The sequence below is a fragment of the Paramormyrops kingsleyae genome, chromosome 1 (assembly GCF_048594095.1).
Source record: "Paramormyrops kingsleyae isolate MSU_618 chromosome 1, PKINGS_0.4, whole genome shotgun sequence".
NCBI lineage: Eukaryota > Metazoa > Chordata > Actinopteri > Osteoglossiformes > Mormyridae > Paramormyrops > Paramormyrops kingsleyae.
In genome coordinates this window covers 7,570,005-7,594,370 of record NC_132797.1, presented here as the reverse complement: position 1 = coordinate 7,594,370, position 24,366 = coordinate 7,570,005, and the positions used below count along the sequence as shown (strand labels likewise).

At 43.2% G+C, this 24,366-nt stretch overlaps 2 protein-coding genes across 2 annotated transcripts; both read right to left on the bottom strand.

The window, feature by feature from the left end:
* Positions 1–300: 300 nt before the first annotated feature.
* pwp1 (PWP1 homolog, endonuclein) lies at positions 301–7,087 on the bottom strand. The gene is made up of 15 exons (XM_023808958.2): positions 6,851–7,087; positions 6,548–6,606; positions 6,204–6,385; positions 5,849–5,934; positions 5,585–5,681; positions 5,195–5,305; positions 4,519–4,649; positions 4,243–4,313; positions 4,060–4,156; positions 3,705–3,766; positions 3,313–3,424; positions 3,131–3,221; positions 1,320–1,441; positions 732–837; positions 301–628 (listed from the first exon to the last, which is right to left on the bottom strand). The coding sequence occupies exons 1-15, from the start codon at positions 6,914–6,916 to the stop codon at positions 531–533; spliced, it is 1,491 nt and encodes a 496-aa protein (XP_023664726.1). The 5' UTR covers positions 6,917–7,087; the 3' UTR covers positions 301–530.
* Positions 7,088–7,650: 563 nt separating this feature from the next.
* ano6 (anoctamin 6) lies at positions 7,651–23,469 on the bottom strand. Its single transcript, XM_023808996.2, has 20 exons — positions 23,033–23,469; positions 21,674–21,744; positions 20,311–20,439; positions 17,829–17,894; positions 17,186–17,464; positions 16,240–16,353; positions 15,631–15,746; positions 14,407–14,541; positions 14,196–14,301; positions 13,914–13,974; positions 13,585–13,730; positions 13,370–13,447; positions 13,065–13,290; positions 12,702–12,871; positions 12,447–12,544; positions 12,101–12,231; positions 10,957–11,162; positions 10,503–10,711; positions 9,944–10,049; positions 7,651–9,635 (listed from the first exon to the last, which is right to left on the bottom strand). Exons 1-20 carry the CDS (start codon positions 23,109–23,111, stop codon positions 9,420–9,422), a joined length of 2,742 nt encoding a protein of 913 aa, XP_023664764.2. The 5' UTR covers positions 23,112–23,469; the 3' UTR covers positions 7,651–9,419.
* Between the last annotated feature and the right edge of the window lie 897 nt (positions 23,470–24,366).

Here is a 24,366-nt window from a genome sequence, read left to right as displayed (position 1 = left end):
ACACAAGTATTAGGTTTCTTCATCCAATCACGTGTTCCTGATCACCTACTGGATTGGGGAACTGGACTACCAAAAAAATTAAAATAAGACCAAGAAAGAAGCCTGATACTCTACCTGCATTCATCCACACCTCTGGGGGGGGCACCCAACATGAGTAGCCATGAGAGCTTAGTCTGCTTGTCTGGTTTAATTTTTCAACAGCAGTTTACCATGTCTAAGTACATTTTTAGTGATCCTGTTTATTTAACATGGCCCTGTATCAGTCCTTGGAATTAGGGGACATGAAAATACACACAAACGGAGGGAAAAAAAACTTATTTAATTGACTTGTCTTCTTCATCCATATTACAATTGAAAAGATGCAACAGGATCATCTATTTGATAAAATAGATAAAGTAAGATGGATATTAGAACCCATTTCCTCCTGAAAGGTGGCAGCTTTGTCTTTTTGTTGACACCAAGCACGTTTCACATCTTCAGAATGGCGCTGTGTGTCTGGGATGGGGGTTGGTGTGGGGGGGGGGGGGGCACTAGGTGAGATCCATGCTCGACGTGTTGCTGGGCTCTCCTGCAGTCTCCGCCTCCGTCTTCACCACCAGCCGCTCCCGACTACCAAAGGTCTCAGCCACTGTGGAGACCGGGGGGAGGGGGGCAGGGTTTCCACTGGTTGGCCACGTATAAAGAACTCCCCCTCCCTTTAAGAGTACACAGGAACGCCCCCTCGCTCCTACCTGCGGTGGCATCACTGATGTCCCACACACGGAGGCCTTCCTTCTGTCCCCCAAAAGCGTAGACAAAGGGCAGATCGGGGGAGCAGCACGCACAGAACATGACCCCCTGTGCAAACAGAACCAGAATATGACTCCTCACACATGTGCTGACCCCACGACCACATACACTGCTGTAGCTCATCTTAAAGCAAAGAAAGGGATTCATGCAATGGCTGATGGGGGAGTTTGAAGCCAGTTTAGACAGTACCAGTGTTTACCAACACTTAAACCAAGCATCGGCTTGGTTCAGGGCCCCCCTGCTGTCAAAAATCAGTAACTACACTTCAGTAAACGCATTCCTAATTTAGGTGATGTTGAAGCTGCAAATTCTGCTAACCAGCTAACTAGTTATGATTTCCTTACTCTACGCATGAGCTATTTATTTAGTATTATTTAGGGGGGGTTAAAATGACTTTTTGAGTGGGGCCACAGAAACAAAACACCAATTTATAAGCCCACTAACACCACGGCCTCTGCAGGTTAGTTGTACTTCTCTTGGCTCCGTGATGTACAGGCCAGAGCTCATCAATCTCTGTCAGGCCTACGTACCATCTTCATGTCCCGTGTGTGGATCAGGGAGGGTTTGTTTCCCAGGATGTCCCAGATTTTCACGTGCCTGTCAGCTGAGGAGGTGACCAAGCAGCCCCTCACCTGGCTGCTCAGCTCGAGGCCTGCAGGGGGCGATCAGCATCATCACCTGAATATTTTTATGTATTTATTGAATTTATTGAGCAAGGACAGCACAAAGGACAATGTTACATGTGAAAACAATGCAACCGCTGTTTTGTACGAAGGTTTTCTAGCCAAAGGCTAATTTGCAAACCTAGTGCTTGGTTGGACTTTTAAGAACAGACAATAACAGCAATTATCAAAGTCACACACACACACATACATACACACACACTCAAGAAATTAGTATAAATTAAGTAATATAACTAATATAAAACATCAGTGTTCACAGATTTGTTTTTGTTTCAGCCATTTTTTCACCTAGGAGTTAAAGACCCTAACATTTGTTACATTTTATTGCTGATGGTAAATTATTCTAAATCTGAGGTCCTCTGAGAACGAGGATTGACCAAATGATGTTTTGTATTTTGCTGGTTTACAGTCTCCATTTTGTTGCAGCTCCTGTGCTGCTGGCTTTTACAATCATTCTGCTCACCAACTCTGGGACAAGGCCATAGAGGCATTTAAATGTCAGTTTTATAAAAAAGAAGTTTATAAAATTGTCAAAACTTAGGAGATTGTACTTCTCCTGTGTTTTACAGTGGTGCCACTTCATCGGTTTTTGGTCCAAGACTTTTAGGGCTTGTTTCTACAGACACATCACAGGTTTTAAAGTAGATTGAGTTGTTTGGCTCCAAACAATTACACAGTATGAGAGATGAGACAGAATCATGGCATGCAGGTACAACTGGGCAGCTTTTACAGATAGATATGGTCTAATCAGACGGAAACAGTTAAGGTTGGTCTTAATGGTTCTGGACACTTTCCTGATGTGAGACTCAAATTTAAGATGAGAATCCAAAACACCACCCTGATATTTAAACTCAACCACTTTCTCAATTTCTCTGTGGTCAATGACAACGATAAAATTATTACAGATTTTACGTCTGATTGTAAAACACATGGATACGGTTTTGCTGTGGTTCAGAGTCAAAAACATTATTCTTAAACCACCGAGATACTCCCACCATCTGTGTGTTCAGCAACTCTGCAGCCTGTTTGGGAGTTTTTGCAGTAACATAAATGACGGCATCATCTGCGTACATTTGGCACTGAACACCTTTACAACTGTCGGGTAAGTCATTAATGTATAAACAAAACAGCAATGGTCCTAAGCTGGAACCTTGTGGAACTCCCATCGTGCAGTTTTGAAAGCTTGATTTAATTCCATTAACTTTGACAGACTGTTCTGTGTTTTAAATATGACCTGAACCAGTTAATAGCTGTCTGGGAGAAATTTAATGTATTGAGTTTATGTAAGAGCATCTCATGATTCACTGTGTCAAAGGCTTTTTTTAGATCTAAAAAAAACTGCTCCAACTACATTACCAACATCTAAAGATCTTTTAATATTTTCGGTAAGGTAAGAGGTAGCCAGTTCTGTTGAATATCCTGTGCGAAACCCAAACTGTTCTGGGCAAAGGAGCTGATTTTTATCCAAAAAGCTAAATAGTTGCTCCGCTACTGATTTTTCAATAACTTTGGATATGGCTGGTAAGATAGTGACATGCTGACGCACATCATATAAGTAGGCCAAGAGACGAAGGGTGAAGTCAGCCCAGACACGGCAGCCAAAAGCACTCGGCTGCAGACTGCCGGCCCCTGTAAGGTGACCCCTCCCATGCCCTCACCTGACACCTCTCCGTCATGAGCTCGGAGAGTGAAAACCGGCTTGTCGGCCCGTGCGTCCAGGCAGTAGACAAAGCCATCCTCCGTGCTCGCCTGCAACACACGTCCACAGAAACCACTGTCAGTCGCTGGTCACACGAGCCACGGGGGGGCGGGGCGGGGGGTGGAGCTTAATGAGCATTACCAAGAAGTTGCAGGGTGAGAAGTGATTCCACACGACCCTCTCCACCTGGCCGCTGAACCTCCAGGTACGGTGGTTTTCCTGTGGGCTTCGGCAGTCGTACAAGACGACCGACCTGCAGCAGAACCGGGACAGGGCTTCATGCCTGAACCTCATGAACGCATTCCAAGATGGCTGGCTCCAACAATAAAATGAGTTCATCTGTTTTGTCAGAGATCACAGAGGAACGTCTGGATTTTAATAGAACCTGCATGCCACCCACAGCAGGAATTGATTCCATTCATCCTCCTCTATGGGTATGTGATTCAGAAAGGCCACACTGGTGTTTACTTAATATTTTACAGATAAATGGAAAGTGAATGTGCTTTGAGGCAAAGGCAGAGACTCCAACTCACTTATCATATGATCCAGAAATTAGCGTCTGTGCCTCAAATGGGTGGAATTTCAGAGTCTGAACCTATTAGGAAAAATGTGTGGTGAGTGCCTCCCTGTGGACATTACGTGCAAGTAGCTTAAAAATTCCAACAGAAACCTACATCGGTCACCATCCATTCAGCTTAAATTAAATTCAGCATATTGTATACATTCAGTTTAATTGTCATAAAATACTAAATAATACCCCCAAAATTAAAGTGCTGTACTTATTGTAATAATGTTACATATTTTAAATGACACTATGAAAATGTGCTTTACTCCCAAAAGCTACTTGCAATCTGTGTGTCAGCATTACTGTTAGTGAGCTTAGCACACCTTGTCTTTGTGCCGAGTTAACGTGGAGGCCGGTTTGCCTTCTACCATGTCCCACAGGATCACGGTATTGTCTGCAGAGCCACTGGCCAGAACGTTCCTGTAGGGGGCAGCAGCCAGCATCAGCGGGGCAGCCCTTTCTCTCACACGCAAAAAAAAAACTTGCCATCAAAAACCAGGACCTACCGGATGAGCCTGTTCCAGGACAGGTCTAGAACTGCATCAGTATGACCATCCACTGGTTCAGCTGCAGCAGCCTACAAGGCAAAAATCCCATAATGCACTGCTGCCAAAACCACTGCTCTCACAAAGGGTATACAACATAGCTCCTAACAATACAAACTCATTCTTATCCTGGAAAAAAAACTACAGAAATCCATTTAAAAGTAAAACACCACTGCCACCAGCCTGGCAAGCAGAGAAGAAGCGTGTTGTGTCATTGGTTAAGTGTTGAAGCAGGACCTTCTTGGTTTTCTTCTTCCTCTTGGCATGTTTCTTACTCCCCAGGGAGAAGACGGGCTCGAGGCAGTCCACCACGTCCAGGTCCCAGATGTCAATGATGGGCGTCATGGTACCAATAGCCACGTAATTCCCTGACGGTTCATTACATCATGTTAATGATGAACAGGATGCACCATAACTGTATTATAATGCATTATCACCAAACAGCTTGTTTCATAACAAAAATTCTCACAAAATAACTTAAAAAAAATGTCATTAATAGAATACAGATACTTTACTGATCCCCATGGGAAAATTGGCTTTTTATCTACCCCGTCTTGCTCTCCATGAGATAATCAGACACACACATGGGTGAGAGCAAGCTTAGGGTCACAGCACAGGGTCAGACCGCATGCAGCACCACTGGAGCAGGGGGTTAAGGGCCTTGTTCAGGGGCCCAACAGTGGCACCATCCTGCCAGCTCTGCGGTTTGAACTGACAACAGGCATCAAGCCAATGAGCTGCACACCTCCCCCAGGGTGAAGATGCTTGGTGAAAGTTTGCCTCCTGAGCCCTCATTTACATTTTAATGGGACCACCGAACGGCTCGGCTAAAACGCTGCTCATTTAGCCAAGCAGCTAAAGCGCTAAGCATCTACATTCTTAGTTAAAGGGCTGCCTCCCATTGAGGACTCACCGGTCCTTTCCTCGGGACTGGGGTCAAAGTTCAGCCACTCGACACAAAGCGGGTACGCAGGCAGCAGGATGTCATGGTGGACGTACAGGGACTGCTCTTCGGCGTTATATACTGTGACAGAGTGACATCAGAAATCTTACCCAGACATGCAATCGATATTCAAGCCAAATTTAATCTAACATTTTAACATCCACCAACTTGTTTTTATTTGTGTGTGGTCTCTTCTGCAAAAATAAATTGATATTTGGGTTCTATTTAATAGGCAACAGCTCTGGTTAATCTGTACAGTACAGTCCAAGCAAGCAGTCAGTTGTTGTGGTTCTGAGAGCACTGACAGAAAAGTGGTCTCATACCAGCTTTTATTCTATCAGCTGACTGACAGACTCTCACCATAGATTTCCAGGTTACAGTAGTCTTTCTCTGCCCTGCCTGCAACAATTAGATTGTCACTAGGCTTTATATGAAAATCTTCCCTTTCATATTGGTCCTGCAGAGGGAAAAGTAAAGGTCATCTGGCACCCAGGAAATCCTGTCTACAAGGCACTTCTGTACACAAGAAACCAAAACATCAAAACATCTACTGCGACATGACTAGTGTTCAAAATCGATTAAGAAAAAGTCCTTAAAGAATTCATGGATAACTGCTGTGCTCACCGTGTCTTTGATGGTGATGTAGGGATCTTCCTCATTCGTGCCAAACACTGTGAGACCAGCCAAGCTGTCACCAAGATTTGCTGTGGCTAATGAGCAACAAGATAAATTATAAACAAATAAACAATAAACATTCAAATCAATAAATAAAATTCAAACACAGGTCTGAACAAGGAAGAATCAAATTAAGCTACAGTAAGGAACGACATAATCCATATAGCTTATCTTCCATACAGCTATTTGGAAACGTAGCAGTAAGTAAATGCTAACTACTGCCTGAATTTACGAAATTTCACAGGGACATACTTATGTCCCTAGTTAGAAGAAAGTAAGAGCAACTTCATAACTAATACTGAACCTATGTCCTCTTCATCATATCTGTCCAGGCCGTACTCTGCCAGCTCATCATCATCCTCTTGCCCCGCTGGGTTTTCGTTGGTTTCTGTCAGGTGCACCTGAGCCTCAGTGACGTCACCCTGCTCCTGCCTGCTGGCTATCCCCTCATCCTCCTCGGCCTCTTCAGCATCTTCATCCTGCTCTCTAAGTACACACACATCGTCATGATGTTCACCATCGACTGTGGAAGCTTTCAGAAAGTGCAGATGAGCAGTTATAAACTACAGGCAGCTGGACTATGCACCCATGCCTATTACTACCTTCATAACTGCTCATTGCGGTATAAATACGTAATGACACGCTTACTGTAGCTGGTCTTTAGCTTCAGATATAATGCGCTGCAACTCCTCTTTACTCAGCTCCACCTGTAATATAAACATGACTACGTGACACTCATGAACGCAGCTTATAACTGAAGAACAAGATTTTATGGCTCATCAACCAGCAACACATGAAAACACACAATTTTTGATATTTTGAAACAAGCAAAACAAGCTACTACTGTCAAGTGACTTTAGTCCACACCGTTGAATGATTTGATTAGGTCTTCATACTGGACAGTAAATGAAAATTTAAAAAGTGAACTTAAACTTTCACAGTACTGCCTACCTTATCGGGTGTTTCTTTAGAAACTCCCCGCCTGACCCAACCCACACAAGTTATCTGACAACTCATATTTAAAAGCGACACTGTCGAACGAGAACAGCTTCATAAGAACGTCAAAGTTTCAAGAAAAACGCTAAAATCGCGGTAGGAAAGCTTAACTCGCTGAGTAGGTGCTGGTGGCACAGCTAAGTCTCATGTAAACAGCATGTGGCGTGTGGGTCCTTCGTTTGCGAATCACCATTTGATGACGCAGAGTAGGTGGCTAAACATCAGCCTAAGTGTGGTGTTTTAAACTTAAGGCAATAAATAAAACTGACCGCTGGTTTTTGTTAATCTGTCGACAGTTATATTAAAATGCATAAAAAATATTTTGATTATGAAAGTTTTATATTCTGAACCCAGGAAGCAAACTGGTGGTACTGATCCGTTTTTTCCATCGTATGTGTCATACGTTTCATTGAGCAATGTTTCATTTAGTTGTTTCCCTAACTACTGATACGTAACTTCTTCAATGCTAAGTCTAATTAACGTTTATAAATAATTAAAATTGATACCAGTAATACTACTCACAGGAATATGGTGCTTTTACACTTTTTGTTCAACAGTTTATGTCACCATCTGCCTATTCCATATCTGAATTATCCACAACAGCAGAAAATCCTATTAAACTAGTTTTTTTTTTCTGGCGCAAATCAGTGGTTTCCACAAGACCATCCATTTTTTATTCCGAAGATTTCTGACGCTGATGCCTTAGGCAGAACAATCTGTCTGCCAAAGACAACTTAAAAAAATGGCCAGGCCCACAATGTTTAAAACATTTAATATATTTTTTCACAAGGTTATACATAGTGAATACAAAACCACTACATTTCACAGTATCCATACAAACTCTAAGTAATACATATATTTTTGAAACAAATTTAATAATTTGTTGTATATGCATTTACAAGCTCCTGTACAAGTGGTTAATTCACAGAACATTAGCGTTGTGACTTACAGTGGTCATACGTTACACAGGCATGGTAGGAGTCATTTTAAAGTGGATTTTGATAGTGGCATAAAACACTTTTTTCCCCATTGATCTTGGGTAAGTAGTTAGCCGGCATGGGGTCATGTTGGATCTGGATCTAATTAGGCACAAGTAGTAGGGAGAACGTTGGATGGGGTGCTGGTCCATCACTGTCTATGTACACTGGAGAATTAGGGAGAGAGGGAAACCACCACCAAGAGGAGGAAGAACCAGAAACCCAGTGACAGAGGAAAACAACCAGTTATCTCCAGCTTCTGTTTGGGTGAACGGTATCTGAGATTCTTAGCAAAGTAAATGCTTGTTCATTTCACCAGGATGTTGAGAATTTTCAGGTTATCTGAAAAAAGAAAATGACTCACGCACAACCTGATTTTATGAAGAGGCATTTTGTTTGATAGGATCAAAGAATAGGGTGACATATATAATAGTTACAAAAGGTTTAAAAACATAGGTGAGTCAGTTTGGTCCAGCCTGGCTACAAAGTCATTGTAATGAAAGTATACACAATATATGAAGTGAGTATTAAATATACTTTACCAATATAGTAAATTAGGTCAATAATAGTGACATAAAACCTTCGGCACGCATGACAAATATGTATATATTTTTTTACATTATTTCATATGTGATTTTGTACTTCACACCGGACAATGTAGCACAGCAATGATCACTAACTTTTTAAAAAAGTAAAATAATGGCTTTTGGGTAACTCCCTTTGATTCTGCTGTCTGTCTTTTGTTTTGCTAGCTGGTTAAGTCAACCAACTGGTTCCAGTAGACAGCCCAGGTAAAAACATGCCCGTAAAGGGTGTACAACCATACAAGACAGAACATGATTCAGTAGGGCGGTGCCTCTTCTTCTCATACATACATTTTGCGACTTGCTCGTCATTAAACCATATTACCTGAAAGATTACGACTTCACCTACAGTAACGTTGCCTTTTCTTGAGGCTTCTTGGTAAAGCCATCCCACACAGCACACCCACTGAGTCTCTGTCTCATACACACAACACACACACAGGGCATGCAAATACTTTTCCCTCCCATGCAAACAGGGGTGGATTAACTTATCTGCGGCACCTAGGCTGACATCAGCATGGAAACTCAAGTGTTACTGACATAACTAACCCAGGAGTCTCAAACTGAATCCACCTGGCGGCTAGCGGCTAGCAACCACTTCTCGCAAACGGACCATTTGAGCTATTTTTTCAGTTGAAAGAGAATTAAAAACGTCAATATTTCGCTAATTGGTGAGTAGGGTACCCACAGTAAAGTTTACCGAGCTGTGGGATGCCAGATTGAATATGCTTAATCTATCTCATCTTCCTAAGGCGAGTGGGGGCCTGATGCTAAAGCCTAGGATAGCCCGTGCATTAATCTGCTCCTGTATGCAAACATTCTACATATAAACACAATCCCGCCAGACACACAGGTTACAAAAACCTCCCCAAACCCGCAAGACACCCCCTTCCTAAAAAACCCTCCCATACATGTAAACAGCGAACCACGGAAACTCATGCGACTTGAATCTCCTCAGAAGGTTCACATGTCAAAGTCGAGGTCTAATTCCGAGCTCTGATCCATGTTCATAATGAGGTTGTCAGTGACTGGTTTCATGTGTCTGGACACCATGCTCAGGTTGACCTCGTGCAGGATCATCTGCCTCAGGTACCTCTCCCTCTTGATCTGCTCCTTCACTGCTTTTGGAACGTCTGGGATCACGTAGCCCAGGATGAACTTCGTCAGGTAGACGACATGCTGGAACAGAGCACCATAAGTACAGTGTAACAACTCACCCAGTCTGACTGAGCCACCTACTACTCAGCATATTTACACATATATACCAAACCACATTGTGATGATGGACCTTACATCTACTCATGGGCGTCAGAGGGGCATGGATACCCTGACAGATTCAGAGGGCCCAGTACTTTGGCCCTTGAATATATAAAATTATAAAATTATATAATGTAAGGAGGACAGGGGACCCCAAGGTGACACTTTTTCAGGAGGCCCAGAATGTGTAGCTTCTCCCCTGCATCTACTGCATTAACCGGAATTCTTACCTCTACTGTTATAATGAAGCCCAGCTTGGCTGCTATCACGTGCCAGTAGAAAATGTTGTACTCGTATTGTCTTGGGTGTCCAGGTGGGTACCTAAAATCTCGATACCTGCGGCATGAAAAAAGCCACTGGTTATTGCACAGAACTTGCAACAGTACCGCCTGATCCTGGATCCGGTGTTATTTTAGCTGTATTCCAGTACTCATCCAGTGTAGGGTCTTGGAGAGCCTGAAGCCTATCTCAAGAAGTAGAGGGATGCCAGTCTATCACAGGGCACACACTCATGCACAGTGGGCTAGACATGTCAGTTCACCTAACAGCATATTTATGAGCTTCTGGAAGAATCCCATGGAAACACAAGGAGAATGTTTAAACCAAACACACAGATCCTGGGACAGGAAATTAAACCAACAATCCTAGAGGTAGGAAAAACAGTCTTGCCCACTGCATCACTGGTATATTGTACCAACTAGATTCAGGGTCAGATTGAATGTTACGATGCGCTACCAAAATAAGCCTTTCTGGTAAATATACAGATATACAGGGTACTTCTGCTAGCACCTGCATGTTGTGATGTTGTTATTAAACCAGTAGGGAAGCTCATTAGGTCGGCTTATGTTGGAGAAGTCGACGATGTTGAAGACGGAGAGGCTGCTGTTGATGTAACCCTCCATGGTGTTTCCCGTATGATTCCCGTACGGAAAGACTGAGAATGACCAGTAGTACACCAGTCGAGGAATCATGTCGGACGTGAAGGCGATTATCATGGCCTAGGAGCAGAGAGACGACGTGTAAGTAGAATGTTTTCATGAAGAACAAGATCAAAAGCTACAGCTGCTTCCTGTTTCGGTTTCATCAGGATGGGGGCTCTCCCCTTCCCCCACCTATTTGATTGGAGGGACTTTAGCTGTAATAAACATTATTCAGTCACTTTTCTATGATTGCTAGCAAAAGCAGGCTGGTAGTCAGGCTTGTATTTGGTAGCGTGACTCAGATGAATGCAGATCTTACGTACATTGGTCACCACTGCCAAGATGGTGATACCCTGCAGGATGGGTTGCCAGGTACCAATGCCTTGCGCTTTCTCGGGCACCATGCGCCGGAACTGTGTGATGAACTTCCAAGCGTCCACCCGGATCTCAAAAATGTTGTTCAGAAATGCCAGGAGAGGAGCCAGAGGAAAGGAGGCCACGAAGAGTGTCACGAAGCCAAACTGGATCACTGCAAATAGGAATCCATACTGTCACAAAGCATAACTGGATCACAGCAAACAAGAACCTACACTGTCAATGCCAAAATGTATCACTGCCAATAGGAGTCAACACTGCCATGAAGACAAACTGGATCACTGCAAACGTGAATCCATGCTGTTACAAAACCAGACTGGATCACTGAAATCAGAAGCCCGCACAGTCATACAGCCATACTGGATAACTGCAAACAGGAATCCACATGATACTACAAAAGCAGACATTTTTGGTACCAAATCGATACTAAAGCTCAGAAAACATAACAATATCAATTTTCCCCAGTATCAGTGGTACAGAGTCAAAGATTGGTGCCTGTCACTGCACTAGATTCCAGGATGCAAAAAAAAAAAACACAAACACGATGCAAGTTTCATGTTGTTCTGTGCATAATTGCTGATTTTAAAATAATCTTCTTTAGCAGAACACTCCAGCTAGTTTGTGATTTAAGAATCTGAGCAGCCACTGTGTGTTGCAAATGCAAGTCTGACAAATTTGATGACACCAGAAGAAAAACAAAAATTTCAAAATGGTGGAGAGCTGTGATTCAGCAGCTGCACCACAATGAACATGTGTTGACAAGGAACACTCCAAAAGTTGCATTTGGAGTCAGTTTTTAAATTTGTCATTATAACTGTAGCCTCAAAAAGTCGATATTGTGACATCCCTGGTTGACAGGAGTCCAAACTATCATGAAGCCAAACTGGATCACTGCAAACAGGAATCCACTCTTTCACAAAGCCAGACTGGATCACTGCAAACAGAAGCCCATGCTGTCACACAGCCACACCGAATCACTGCACACAGGAGCACACATTGTCACAAAGCTGAACCACATCACTGCAAAAGGAGTCCACACTGCCATAAAGCCAAAATTGATCACTGCGATCTAGCCTCTTATCTCAGCCTTACCCATCTCCAGATATTCATAAAACAGGCCCAAAGTGCCCTGGGGCTGGAGCTGGTAGTCCTGCTCCCAGCGGGGAAGCACCGTTTCAGAGCGCACCTTCATGCAGAAGCGAGCAATCAGGTTTTTCACCCATCTAAGGAGGACAGGAAGGCCATCGTGAGGGCATGTGTGTTACATTGGTTTCCATGAAGCCCTTGACAATGAGTTGGTCAATCATTGAGTCACCATTGTTCTAGTCCCTAGACATGTAGCTATTCTTCCATTCTGGTTGGCTGCTGTAGTGACAGCTTGTTCCTGGTCTGCCTGCGAGGTCATGTGATCGACGAGCTCACCAGGGAGGACACTTACGGCAGGAGCACCTCCTGTATTTGGTTCCAGATGGCTTTACCACCCATGATAATTGTTAGCTGAGTCGTCAGCTCAATCAAACAGCCTCCGGGGTCACACTTGGAACAAGGAGAGGGGAAGAGTGTCACTCTGTGCTTTGGAAAGAATAGTCACAATATAGCCGTGTGGCATGTGGTTTAGCGGCAAAAAGCTATTAAGCCTTATCTCAGGGGCATGGAAATAGATGAGATGAGCGCCTGTGGCGGGATTGTTTACCTCCTCGTTGCGATACTTGCCCAGCCAGTAGACAGGAGCCCCAGGATATCCTACTATTTTGCCCTTGAAGAAGGCAATGTAGAAGCATGAAGAGTAGTAGTTCACAAACTGGAAGAGGAACATCTTCAGGGTTAAGCTGTTCTCGTAGTCAGTCTTGGTTCTTGGCAACTCTTGGGATATTATTAGAGAGAGGAGAATGACAACGCGAAAATGTATTTCTTAATATCCGACATTAAAGACAATATTTTGATAATAAGTACACAGTGAAATTGCTGCTTAGGGAACTTAAGGAACACTGGCTCTGTGAATTCCCTTATTAAAGAATCAGTGTATCAGTATGAATTTCACCACTGGGAACCTCACCGAAATCTGTGATCCAAATGGCAACTTTCTCGTACAGGATGTTGAGGATCATGATGATCACAAAGCTGATGATAGAGGCTGTGACTGAGGTTGCCATCTGTGCGGTCAAATAGCCCTTAAACGGCTCCAGTTCCTTCAAGTCTATCTTCAGGTTGGCAGAGAAGGTAAAAAAGACCGCCAGCCGGTACACTATGATGGCGACCACGGAGGCAATTATCAGCATGATCTACAGAAGAGGAGACCTCATTTACATTCACAAAGGCACATGCAAATAAAGACACAGAATGTAAAAGATCATCCCTTACCCAGAATAAAACCGTCCCAAATCCACAAGTCACTCGCATACACTTTCCGCATCTAGTGAAGGGCGCCTTCTCATTGGCCTAAAATGAAACATCACCACACCACAATTTTGTTTAACAGGTTCTGTATTTTACGCTGGAAAAAAATAGTAGCATGCATCTATATAATCAAGCATAACTGCAGATTCAATAATGCAGTATTTACAAGTTGTTTCTACCTTGGTGATGGGATTAGTCCGCTCATAGATGCACTTGGCCTCATACTCGGCCCGAGGTTGTTCCTCTTGCTCCAGGAACTCCACAGTATCCCACTCATACTCCAACCTGGCCTGGTACCGCTTCCAGAATTCCAGGAACAATGTGACTTAGGGGACAAAGCCAGGAGATGATGTGTTTCTCAGTTCAGTCAACAAAATACCTGTAGATCTGTTCTTGATCATTCAGTCAAAGGTCTGCATGCCACCATTGCTTCAAATGGACCATCAATGTAACATGCATAACCAGCACATAAGGCTTTGTGCGCTAATATCTGTCCAGACCCACTCACCCCAGACTGCCATAAAAATCGCAAACACCAGTGTCCCAAAATTGTCAAATATGCACAATTTCTGTGGGAAGAAAAAATGCCCCATTAAATGCAAATTCCATAGCTCAATATAATTTCTGAGAAAATACTTTTCTGTGTTTCTTAAACATTTAAGTATTGTTATATTGGTTTAAAGTATATTTTATTATTTTTCACTGTGGTAAACAAAGATCTTTTAATGCACTAAAGGCCGCATGACTGCATTGTCACCGAGAGCCTCATCTTCTGCTGTATGGAGGTCACCTTTGATGATTCGCAGGTGTTGTTAAGTTTCCAGTAGGTGCATTCTTTATCGCACTGTGGGCACATCACAATGTTTCCTCCAATCTCCGGGTCACACACCTCCTTGCTATGCAAAACACAACACTAAAATGATTACATAACTACCACTGCTGTCCAACACAACAAAAAATGCAGACCTGACATCAATATTCAATAAGGAATACGCACCTACCTCCAGGTGCTGGTCTCCTGAGTGTGGTAGCCATAGATAAAGCAGCAAACCCCAACTACTGCAGCTATTGCCAGCATGTATGTGTAGAAGCCCAACCAGGCGAAGTAAATGCCAATCTTCTCTCCGTAGTACTTCCTGTACCAAATGAATCATAGTAATCATGTCATCTCCTGAATTATACTGCATTAAGCTCCAGGTAAAACGCACCTGTTATTTATGATTGAAGCTTAGGTGAGATCTGTCCAAACGGCATGTGAGACCTGCCTCATAGAGGCATAAACATGAGCTCAACATTTCTATGCGACTCCTATAAGTGTTTGACAAACTACCATATATCCATCTTATAACCAGTAATCCAGTATTGGGTTATGGGGGAGGAGGACTGACCTCAGAGGCAGCTTAAGGTACAAGGAAAGGGAAATACCCTGAACAACACGGCTGCTGGAGGACGCGTGTTATGGGGATGGCAATTTGCGTAACTGCATGTCTTTGGACTATGAGAGGAAACCAGCGGAAATCCATGCAACATGGAGCAGGTGTGAAGATCCTACACATGGACCAACCCTAGAAGTATGAAGAGAGACCACACGGACCAACCCTAGAAGTATGAAGAGAGACCACACGGACCAACCCTAGAGGTATGAAGAGAGACCACACGGACCAACCCTAGAGGTATGAAGAGAGACCACACGGACCAACCCTAGAGGTATGAAGAGAGACCACACGGACCAACCCTAGAGGTATGAAGAGAGACCACACGGACCAACCCTAGAGGTATGAAGAGAGACCACACGGACCAACCCTAGAGGTATGAAGAGAGACCACACGGACCAACCATAGAGGTATGAAGAGAGACCACACGGACCAACCCTAGAGGTATGAAGAGAGACCACACGGACCAACCCTAGAGGTATGAAGAGAGACCACACGGACCAACCCTAGAGGTATGAAGAGAGACCACCACCTACTTCCTGCTGTGACAATGATCAATTAATTCAAACAACTTGTTAATCATCAATATGATTCTGTAAGGCCAAAAATATTCATTGTAAACCTTTACGGAAATTAAGTAATGAGACATTTCATGTACACTAAACCGTCAAATATACCAGGCCACATTCTGACCACATTTGACCAGAAGAACTTTGTAAATCAAATTGTTGAATCCTTGGGTAAATCATGTTTTTTAGCTCTTGAATGACAAACGCTAAGAAGGTTCAATACCTGATAAGGTCCAAGGGTTGCGTCTTGTAAATGCTCTTGGGGTGAGCCCACTCATTGTACAGCAGAAACCTCTCACTGGGGCACTGGCCATCATGAGACCTCACGTTGAACCTACACTGCAGATCAAACATCAGATACATACAGTCAGCATTCTTCAAAGAGCTAGATCCGACACATCAAGGCTGGGTAAACTGCACATCAGCTTGGAATATTACCTGCTTTTATGAAACGTTGGTTTATGAATGGATTGTGAAGCAGATTTGGTATAAAACTGATCAGTGATTAATTGAATATTACTTTTGAAGGATTTTAAAATAATACAAATGTTATTACTTTTAAGCATCCAAATGTATAATTATTTGCTCAGATTCACCTCCAGCAATAGCCGCAGTTCAGTGGTTCCCAAACACCCCCACAACAACATCCAGACATTCCATGTTTTTATTCCATTGCAAAACCAGATAATCTCATTAAACTAAATCAACTAATCTTCAAGCCCATGATTTGTTGACTTGGGTGCGCTTTAGATACATTGTACCAGAGTACGCAAGACTGTGTGTCCTACACACAAACAACAAACTATGCCGTAGGTTCTGGGGAGTCACTCACGTCGTGCAGGGGGTAAGCGGCTTTGTAGACTCCTCTGTCCAGCAGCTTGTTAATGCCAAACTTCCTGATTTCACCCCTCACTTCGAAAGGCGCTCGACACAGGATGTAGCTGGCCTGGGATGACATGTGAGATAACCAAGAGCTGCATTGGCCATCAGTAACAAACTTCCAAGCAGGACGATTTTTTGCAGCACATGCAGTGCTCACAGAACGTTTTGGGACGCTTGCTTAATTCTGCCATAATGTTGTCAATTTACTGATGTTACAACAAAAGACCATTGACAAGCAATGATTAATGTAATCTGCACATATCTTCCACACAGACATTTTCTTCTTATTGTCATAATTCTTTGACTGACTCATTCAGTTCTGTTCTCGCCCTTTTGCTATTAATTGCAATTGTAGTCACTGACTCCCAAAGGGACACTAAACACAAATGTTTGGCATTTTATGTTGTTATACAAAGGTGTGACTAATTAAAAAGCCCCAAATGAGACTGAATGGCAATGAACTTTTTAACTCAGAATAGCTGTTTTAAAACTACAATTTGTTGTTTCAATGAATTAGTACTCAAATTTAATGTTTTACTTTAAAACTTCAAGTTGTTTCTAATGTGAGATATATAGTAAACAAATTAAGTAAGAAGTTTTGTTATAAAACTAATACATTTGCAATATTTTTACTGAGTTAAATGTCCCAAGACTTTCTGTGAGCACTGTAGCTGATTGTTTAATATTGTAATTATTTATATGAGGAAATGCTTAGTCCTAAACACATACGGTAGAGTAAGTACCAAATAAGTCTTTAACCCATTTTACAAGTACGAGACCGTTTCAGTCAAACAAGCTCCTGCTGGCTTCTAGGAGAAGGGGATACACAATAAATGTCTAAGATGGTCAGAGTAAATGTCTAAAATGGTCAGAGTAAATATATAAGATGATCTCACCATCCTGCTTCTCATAGCAGGCGTGAAGAACAGCTCCCGGTCCTTGATGAAGAAATAATCTAATCTGTCTTTTGTAAAAGGAGCGGTGAAATACTCGATCTCAGTCGGTATGAGGTTCTCGTTGGGACGGAAGAACTTGGTGATGCAGCTGAAGGGTGACGCTGTCTTTGTGAGGTCATTGGGCAGGATGGGCAGATTGATGTGGAGGACCTCGGCGTAGGTGCAGAGCACTTCCCATGGCAGGTGGACTTTCACAAACACCAGCTTCTCATCCAGTACCTGGGTGGGAGACACAGGAGCGGAATCTCAATCTCGGATGCCCTCTGTAAGGAGGACAGCCATAGATCTTGTGCGTGACAGGCTCAGAGCCGCTTGATGAAATGATCTTTTTTAGCAGTTGGCACATGGTGGGAGTGAGGGCTCAGTGCCTCACACCTTGAGTTCGAATCCCGCCCCTGGTTCTGTGTCTGCAGGTTCTCATGTTTCTGTGTAGAACTGGCATCTCTAAATCACCAGTGTGTGTCCCTGCAAAGAGCTGGGGTCTCTTCCCTTTTGCTTCATGGGATTCATGCTCGTCATGACTGAACCTAAACTAGATGTTAGCATGAATATGGGATTCAGATGAAGATCAGCCTTTACTCACCGACCGCGTTGCTTCTAGTTCCAGTCCCATCAATATCAGGGCTGCTTCAAAGTACTCTCTCCGTCTCTGTGGGAAAAGCAGTGCCATCACACTGGGCACTAACTGACCATTTACAAGGCAAACTGCAATCCTGTTTGTTTGCGGCAGTGTGGTTACCGCTGCAGTCCACATCACTGCGGCCAGGCTGCAGAATTTAGATTCTTCTCCACGACCTCTGCTTTCCAGTGGCTGTTTTGTTTTACTGTTATGTCCCTATTCAGGCCACACAAGAACGCAACAAAGAGGCCGTTTCTCCATTACAAAGTTTCTTAGCCTAAAGTCACATGACAAACCACAAAGGTCTCAGCCACCTCTGCCTGGACATCTTATTCTGAATAGGTAGGCAGGTGAAGTGATTAGTGACTGTTGACACACCACAGCACATAGTGTACAACAACAAAGCACGTCCTCTGCATTTAACCCATATGTGACATAGCTGGGGGCAGCTAATTCAGCGCCCGGGGGCAGTACTTTGCTCAGGGTACCTCAGTGGTGCTTTGCTGGTCCGGGATTCAAACCAGCAATCTTTCGGTTACAAATGCCACCACTGCCAAAAAGTCATAAAGGTTACTGCGTCATCATGCAGCCAATGACTGACTGACTTAAGTCTCATTAAAGAGTTTTACCCTGGGCTCTTCTGAGCAGGCAGGTTTTAGACAACATGGTAAAATGGGCCCCGCACAATTCTACTGGATACGCAGCTGGAAGATTAACAGAAGGTGAAAAGGTAAAGAATGCATAAATTAATACACAAATCCAGTCATCTGTTTTAACAAAGATTTACTATTTTTAATTACATGAGCACTGTGCCGTCTGCACCCTGGGCACGCGTCTGATTTTACTGGACAAACAATAGACTTTGCAGCAGAAAGATGGACAGGAACGGATTTAGAGTATTTTCTGCCCCTAGGCAACAGCACCTCAATTGCCCCCTGGTCCACAACTTTCCTTTTTGCATTTGTTGACGTCCGTCCATCTCGATTCGAGCTAGCTAACTAGCATACAAGCTAACTAGCAACACGCTGATTTTCACCGCACGTGACATCATGTCAGGAAGAAAACAGCTGATTGGTGGCTCATGAAATCCAGAAATGCATCCAAGACGGGGAAAACATTACACAGGCTTTTCAGTGAGTGCCATATTCAAAGAGCAATGCTCAATCTAATTCAATAAAATAGGTATTAAATCGCATTAAGTATTAAATAGGTAAGTATTAAATCACATAAACTTGTTAAAAGATATTCATGAAAAGGCTGCCTTGCTGGGTGCCCTCCAATAACATCATGCCACTGCCCTGATGCCCATGTGGTTAATCTGGGCCAGAAGGCGGGTTTCCAAAGCCCATTTTCTTATGGGTTGAGGCCCATTTCCCTCACGGCAGCACATACATACCTGGCTAACTAGCATCAATCTTTGAACCACAAATGCAAATGTGAATGCTTTGCATTTATCTGTCTCCCTGTCATGTTTTGCATTAAAATGACCTAATATTCTCTGATACATTTTCACAACGTGATTGTTACTGCGGGAACCTATGTATATTGTTCATACGCTCAACTCACTGGCCTTGAAAAACCTCCTGGTTACCTTGTCCTGCTTATACGTTGTGTTTACTCTTGTTGCAAGAAGTCTTGTGACATTTTTCTTGTCCACCGATGGCTTCTGGCCCTTCGTTGGGCAACTGGTGGTGAGCTGCACTTCAATCTCCGCAGAAACTCATTTCATGGTCGCCTACATAAGCCCCGTCTTGGGCAACACACACACCTATGGCTGATTGTGTTTCTACCCACCTGCATGAGTCACGAGCTGAGCGTCTCTGCTCGCTGCATGAAAGGTGCTCATTCATTGCCCACTGCAGTTGCCGTAGCGATCCACGCCACTTCCTGTTACCCTCAACGTTTCACATATAGAAATATCCCCTTCCGCTTTACATCCAGCTTCTAAGTTTCAGATCATGAACACAGAACTGATTACTAAATACTGCAATTATATACACTAGTGGCCAAAATTGTGGAAACCCTTCCAATTCTTAAAGAATGCAGTATTCCAGTTACTCCAGTTACCTATTTAATCATCCAGTTGTATGATATTTGTAAACATTCTTTCGTTGTTTATAAACATTACCACCAATACCGTGTAACAATTTTTAAAGCGTAATGCTGTTTCTGCGATTTCGGCCACTACGGTGGCGAGGTTTCTCTGATCTATGGTAGACCCAAGTGAGGGACTCCTTTCATGTTCCTATTACCAAGCACCATGCAAAGATGTATCTTCTCTCACATCACATACAAAGCAGCATACTAGGCTACGTTTACTGAACAATCAGGTCAGCTTAGCATGTCAGCTTACTCTGTACCTACTCCACCTGATGGGGTTTTATATCCTTATTCCAAATCTGTACTCCATGTTGTTACTCTCATGCAGTGCGATTACAGTCCTTACCTTTCGCCTTTGAAAAACGTGCCTCTTCTCAAACTCTTTCTTGTCCTCGTCCTCATACGCCAGCACAAAATCGATCCGCCTCTTTCCATCGTTGAAGAACAAGTAATCGGGCTTGTCGTTAAATTCCACCTGGGGGTAAGAATGTGGGAAGGAAGGGGTCCTCACCTGCTCAAGATCATGCTGCTCTTTAAAAAAATTCAGTACACCCTGAACTGAGTTTTGGGTTCGGAAAGGGTCCAATTCGCCTTGACTAATGAATGAACTGGCACAGTACAGGAACTATGATTGATGAGCCACAAAATGAAGACCCACTTTTCCTCCAGTGACAAGTAAACATGTTAATGACTTCCAGTTTGCTGTCTCTCATTACATAATGATGCAACCCAACCATCTTCCAATACTGCCGTGCTCTTCCATAACGGAGTTATAAATTAAAAAAATAAAACATTTCTGTACTAAGAGCTCATCTGTGCCTGATTTCTCAAAATATGATTCTTGCAACAGTTTCTTGGAGTTGTACGACATTATGTGCAATTTGTACATTACTTTGAAGCCAACAGTAACTTTGGTTTACGTATTCTCCATGTTATTGCGCGAGTTTCCTCTGAGCATTCAGCCCAAACACATGTGGTGCAGAATGTATGTCTCTGATTTTCCCTTACTGAGTGAGTGCATGCCTTGTGATGGACTGCTGTCCTGTCCAAGGTGTGACCTGCCTCATCACCTTAATATGTGAATGTGTGTGATTAACCTTAAACAAACAAAGTGTCAACTCAGTAAATCAAGCCTGTAGACAGGAAGGGGGTAAGGGGCCGGGCTGTCGTGAAAACCACGACCTGATCCCGCTTACTGACTCCTAAAGACCGCCGAGAGAGACAATCGCCAAGCTGCTTTGCGGGGGTTAGATTTGGCTCCAGGCTCATGGTGACCCTGGTATGTAGGTATGGAAGGTGGGGGACATATGAATAATGGCATCATTGTGCAGAGGTGGTGCAGTCACCAAACAATGATTCCTGTTACATGCTTGCTATGTAACAGTCTGTGATGGGGCATGCATATTAATATTTATAAGCTCCCTGCATAACCCCACCCAGAATACTGGGGGGGAGGGTATGTCAGGCCGGGGCTAAGAATTTTTACCTTCTTCTTTTAATTTTGTGATGGATCTTTCAGTTACTCAAATCTAGTGAATAACTGGTGAAAGTGCCAATTGTTGCCATAACAAGTGTCAAGTACTAATTATGTGTGGCTATCAGTGATGATGTGGGGCTGGCTATCAGTGATGATGTGGGGCTGGCTATCAGTGATGATGTGGGGCTGGCTATCAGTGATGATGTGGGGCTGGCTCTCTGTACCCACTCACCATCTCTGCCCTGGGCATGGCATCCCCTTCCTCCACGGCCGTGAATGTAGGCAGGAACTCTTCACAGTACACTGTAAAATGTTCACTGCATCAGCATCTACTTTCAGATTAATTAGCAACACACTCTGTGCTGTAGCTCTTTCCGGGTCTTACCTTAAACATAACAGGGTTCCATGTCAAAATCAGAGACCGTACCTCACACACTGCTTTACTGCAAAATGGTACATCACGCACTTCCTTACTGGGAGACTGTATCTCACACACTTCTTTACTGGGAGACCGTACCTCACGCACTGCTTCACTGGGAGACCGTACCTCACGCACTGCTTCACTGAGATACCGTACCTCACGCACTGCTTCACTGGGATACCGTACCTCACGCACTGCTTTACTGTGAGACCGTACCTCACGCACTTCTTTACTGGGAGACTGCACCTCATGCACTGCTTTACTGGGAGATGGTACCTCATACTCTGCTTTGTTGAGAGACTATACCTCATGCACGGCTTTACTGGGAGACTATGCTTTACACATTATACACACTATAATATCGAGAGGAGAGAGATTAAGCTCTCAGAAACGCTGCTGCAGTGCAGACAAAGTATCAGTGGAAAGCCTCGCTATTTTTTTCCATAAAGCCCACACAAATTAATTGAATTCAGATGTGACAGTGTGTTTTTAAAGGGTTTCCTAGTGACCCACTGGCAAAACACACAAAATTGTACTGTGGAAAAATTAACCAAAGCTAAAAAAATCGAGCATCATTTTATCACTATCAAATTAAACTCGCTAGTTCCTAAATTTCCTTCGGGATTAATAAAGTATCTATCTATCTATCCATTTATCTATCTATCTATCTATCTATCTATCTATCTATCTATCTATCCATTTATCTATCTATCTATCTATCTATCTATCTAAGGTGTCTTAGCCAAGTTAAGCGTAAACTAATGGCAATGTAAACATGACAAATCTTTCTTTTATTGTTCATATACGAGTAAACAAAGAAACCACATACTGATAAGGAACAATCTAAAGAATGCTATATTGCTGACCCGGACAGAGTATAGCTATAAAAATAAAACATAATATAGCAAACAATAAATCAGTAAAATAACAATAAATCGTTTACTGATCAAAACTTATTCATTAGGACAAACCGGACGGAAGTTTATTGACGTTATGGTCCCGTCGAAACTGGTTTGACTACATTCCAAAACACTCACAGTAACTTGCATTTAGGTAAGACAAAATAGCTATACCAACTTTAAAGTGTTACTTTCGTGGTTGTCTGAAATTATCTGAACTTCGGTACTGCTCCCCCAAAAACATTTTCGAAGACGAAGGAAAGTGACATACCCACATCCTCCAGGACTGCGGCTCCGCTCGGTCCCCTGTTAACCAGATCCATCTCAAGATCGTCGGGGTCACCATTCATCGCCAAGATTTATTTTAGATTATTGGGAAATTGAACGATTGTGTGTATGTACGCACGCCAAGATGAAAAACGACTATATCTTCGATAGTGAAAGCAACAGGCGGGATGTGGTTGCTTTTAGCTCGAAGAACTGAGATTCTGCCTCCACACCCACTGGGCGCGCTGCACAGTGTATTAACTAGACGTTATTCCCAGAATAGGTAATATGACACTGATTTCCGGACTTTTGCTATGACAAGTAAGTTTCGCACGCATCTTGTTGACTGGGTAGGGCCATTTCTTCTCTAATTTAAGTATACAGGCCAGTTAGAATTATGTGAAATGCTCCGAGATTAGTGATCCACATTATTAGGGTGACCAGATAATCCATGTCAGGGAGGACATTCTGAGCTAGGACAGGAATTGTAAATTACCATTTCAATTAAACGGACCTGGATTTCACTTGAGCACCGAGTTCTTGCTGTGTGCTGATTGGTCAGTCTCCTATAATCATGCATGTGTTAGCATTATGCACTAATGCTAATGTGAAACAGCTGGATGAGTCTTTCAGTCAAGGAAACAAACTAGTCAAAGCACAAGAAAAGCTGAACTATTTGGGCGAGCACAGGAGCCTTTCAATTTGAAAGTAGTTTGTAAAACCCGAAGTAGCTCAAAATGCCTTCCCTGACATGGATTATCTGGTCACCCTAGATATTATTCCCCGACTGTTTATATAAAGCTATGGTTCACATTGTAGGCAGGGTCGTCGTTAGGCCTGTTTGGGGGGGGCGGTCACACTTGCTATAGCTGCCGTGTATTGTGGGTCGAATCGTCATTTTGGGTGCATACAACACAGGAGCGAGTATTTGCGTGCGGCGTTATCTTTGGTAAGACGGGACACTAGTGCTGTGTGAAAGGCTGTCATACTAAGTCACATGGTAGAAATGGCAGAAAGGTGGACCACAACATGAGATTTTTTCGGTTTCCCACTTGGAGAAGAGGATATGGACAGCAGGTAGAGGAGGAGGCGTCGGGTGGCCTGGGTCGCAGCGGCTCTTGGCATTTTCATAAAGGCAAGTAAGATATTTTTGTTTAAGTAATATTACTGAATATGCATTTTTTTTGTCTTCTAAGGTTGGTTTTTTCACATTGGTTAACCTACGCTAGCAAGCTATCCTCACTACAGAGGGTAGCAGAAATGGGTTAATCCGTGTTAATCTAGCGTTACAGAGTGAATGCTTTTAAAAGACAAAAGTAAACAGCAAAACTGTAATGA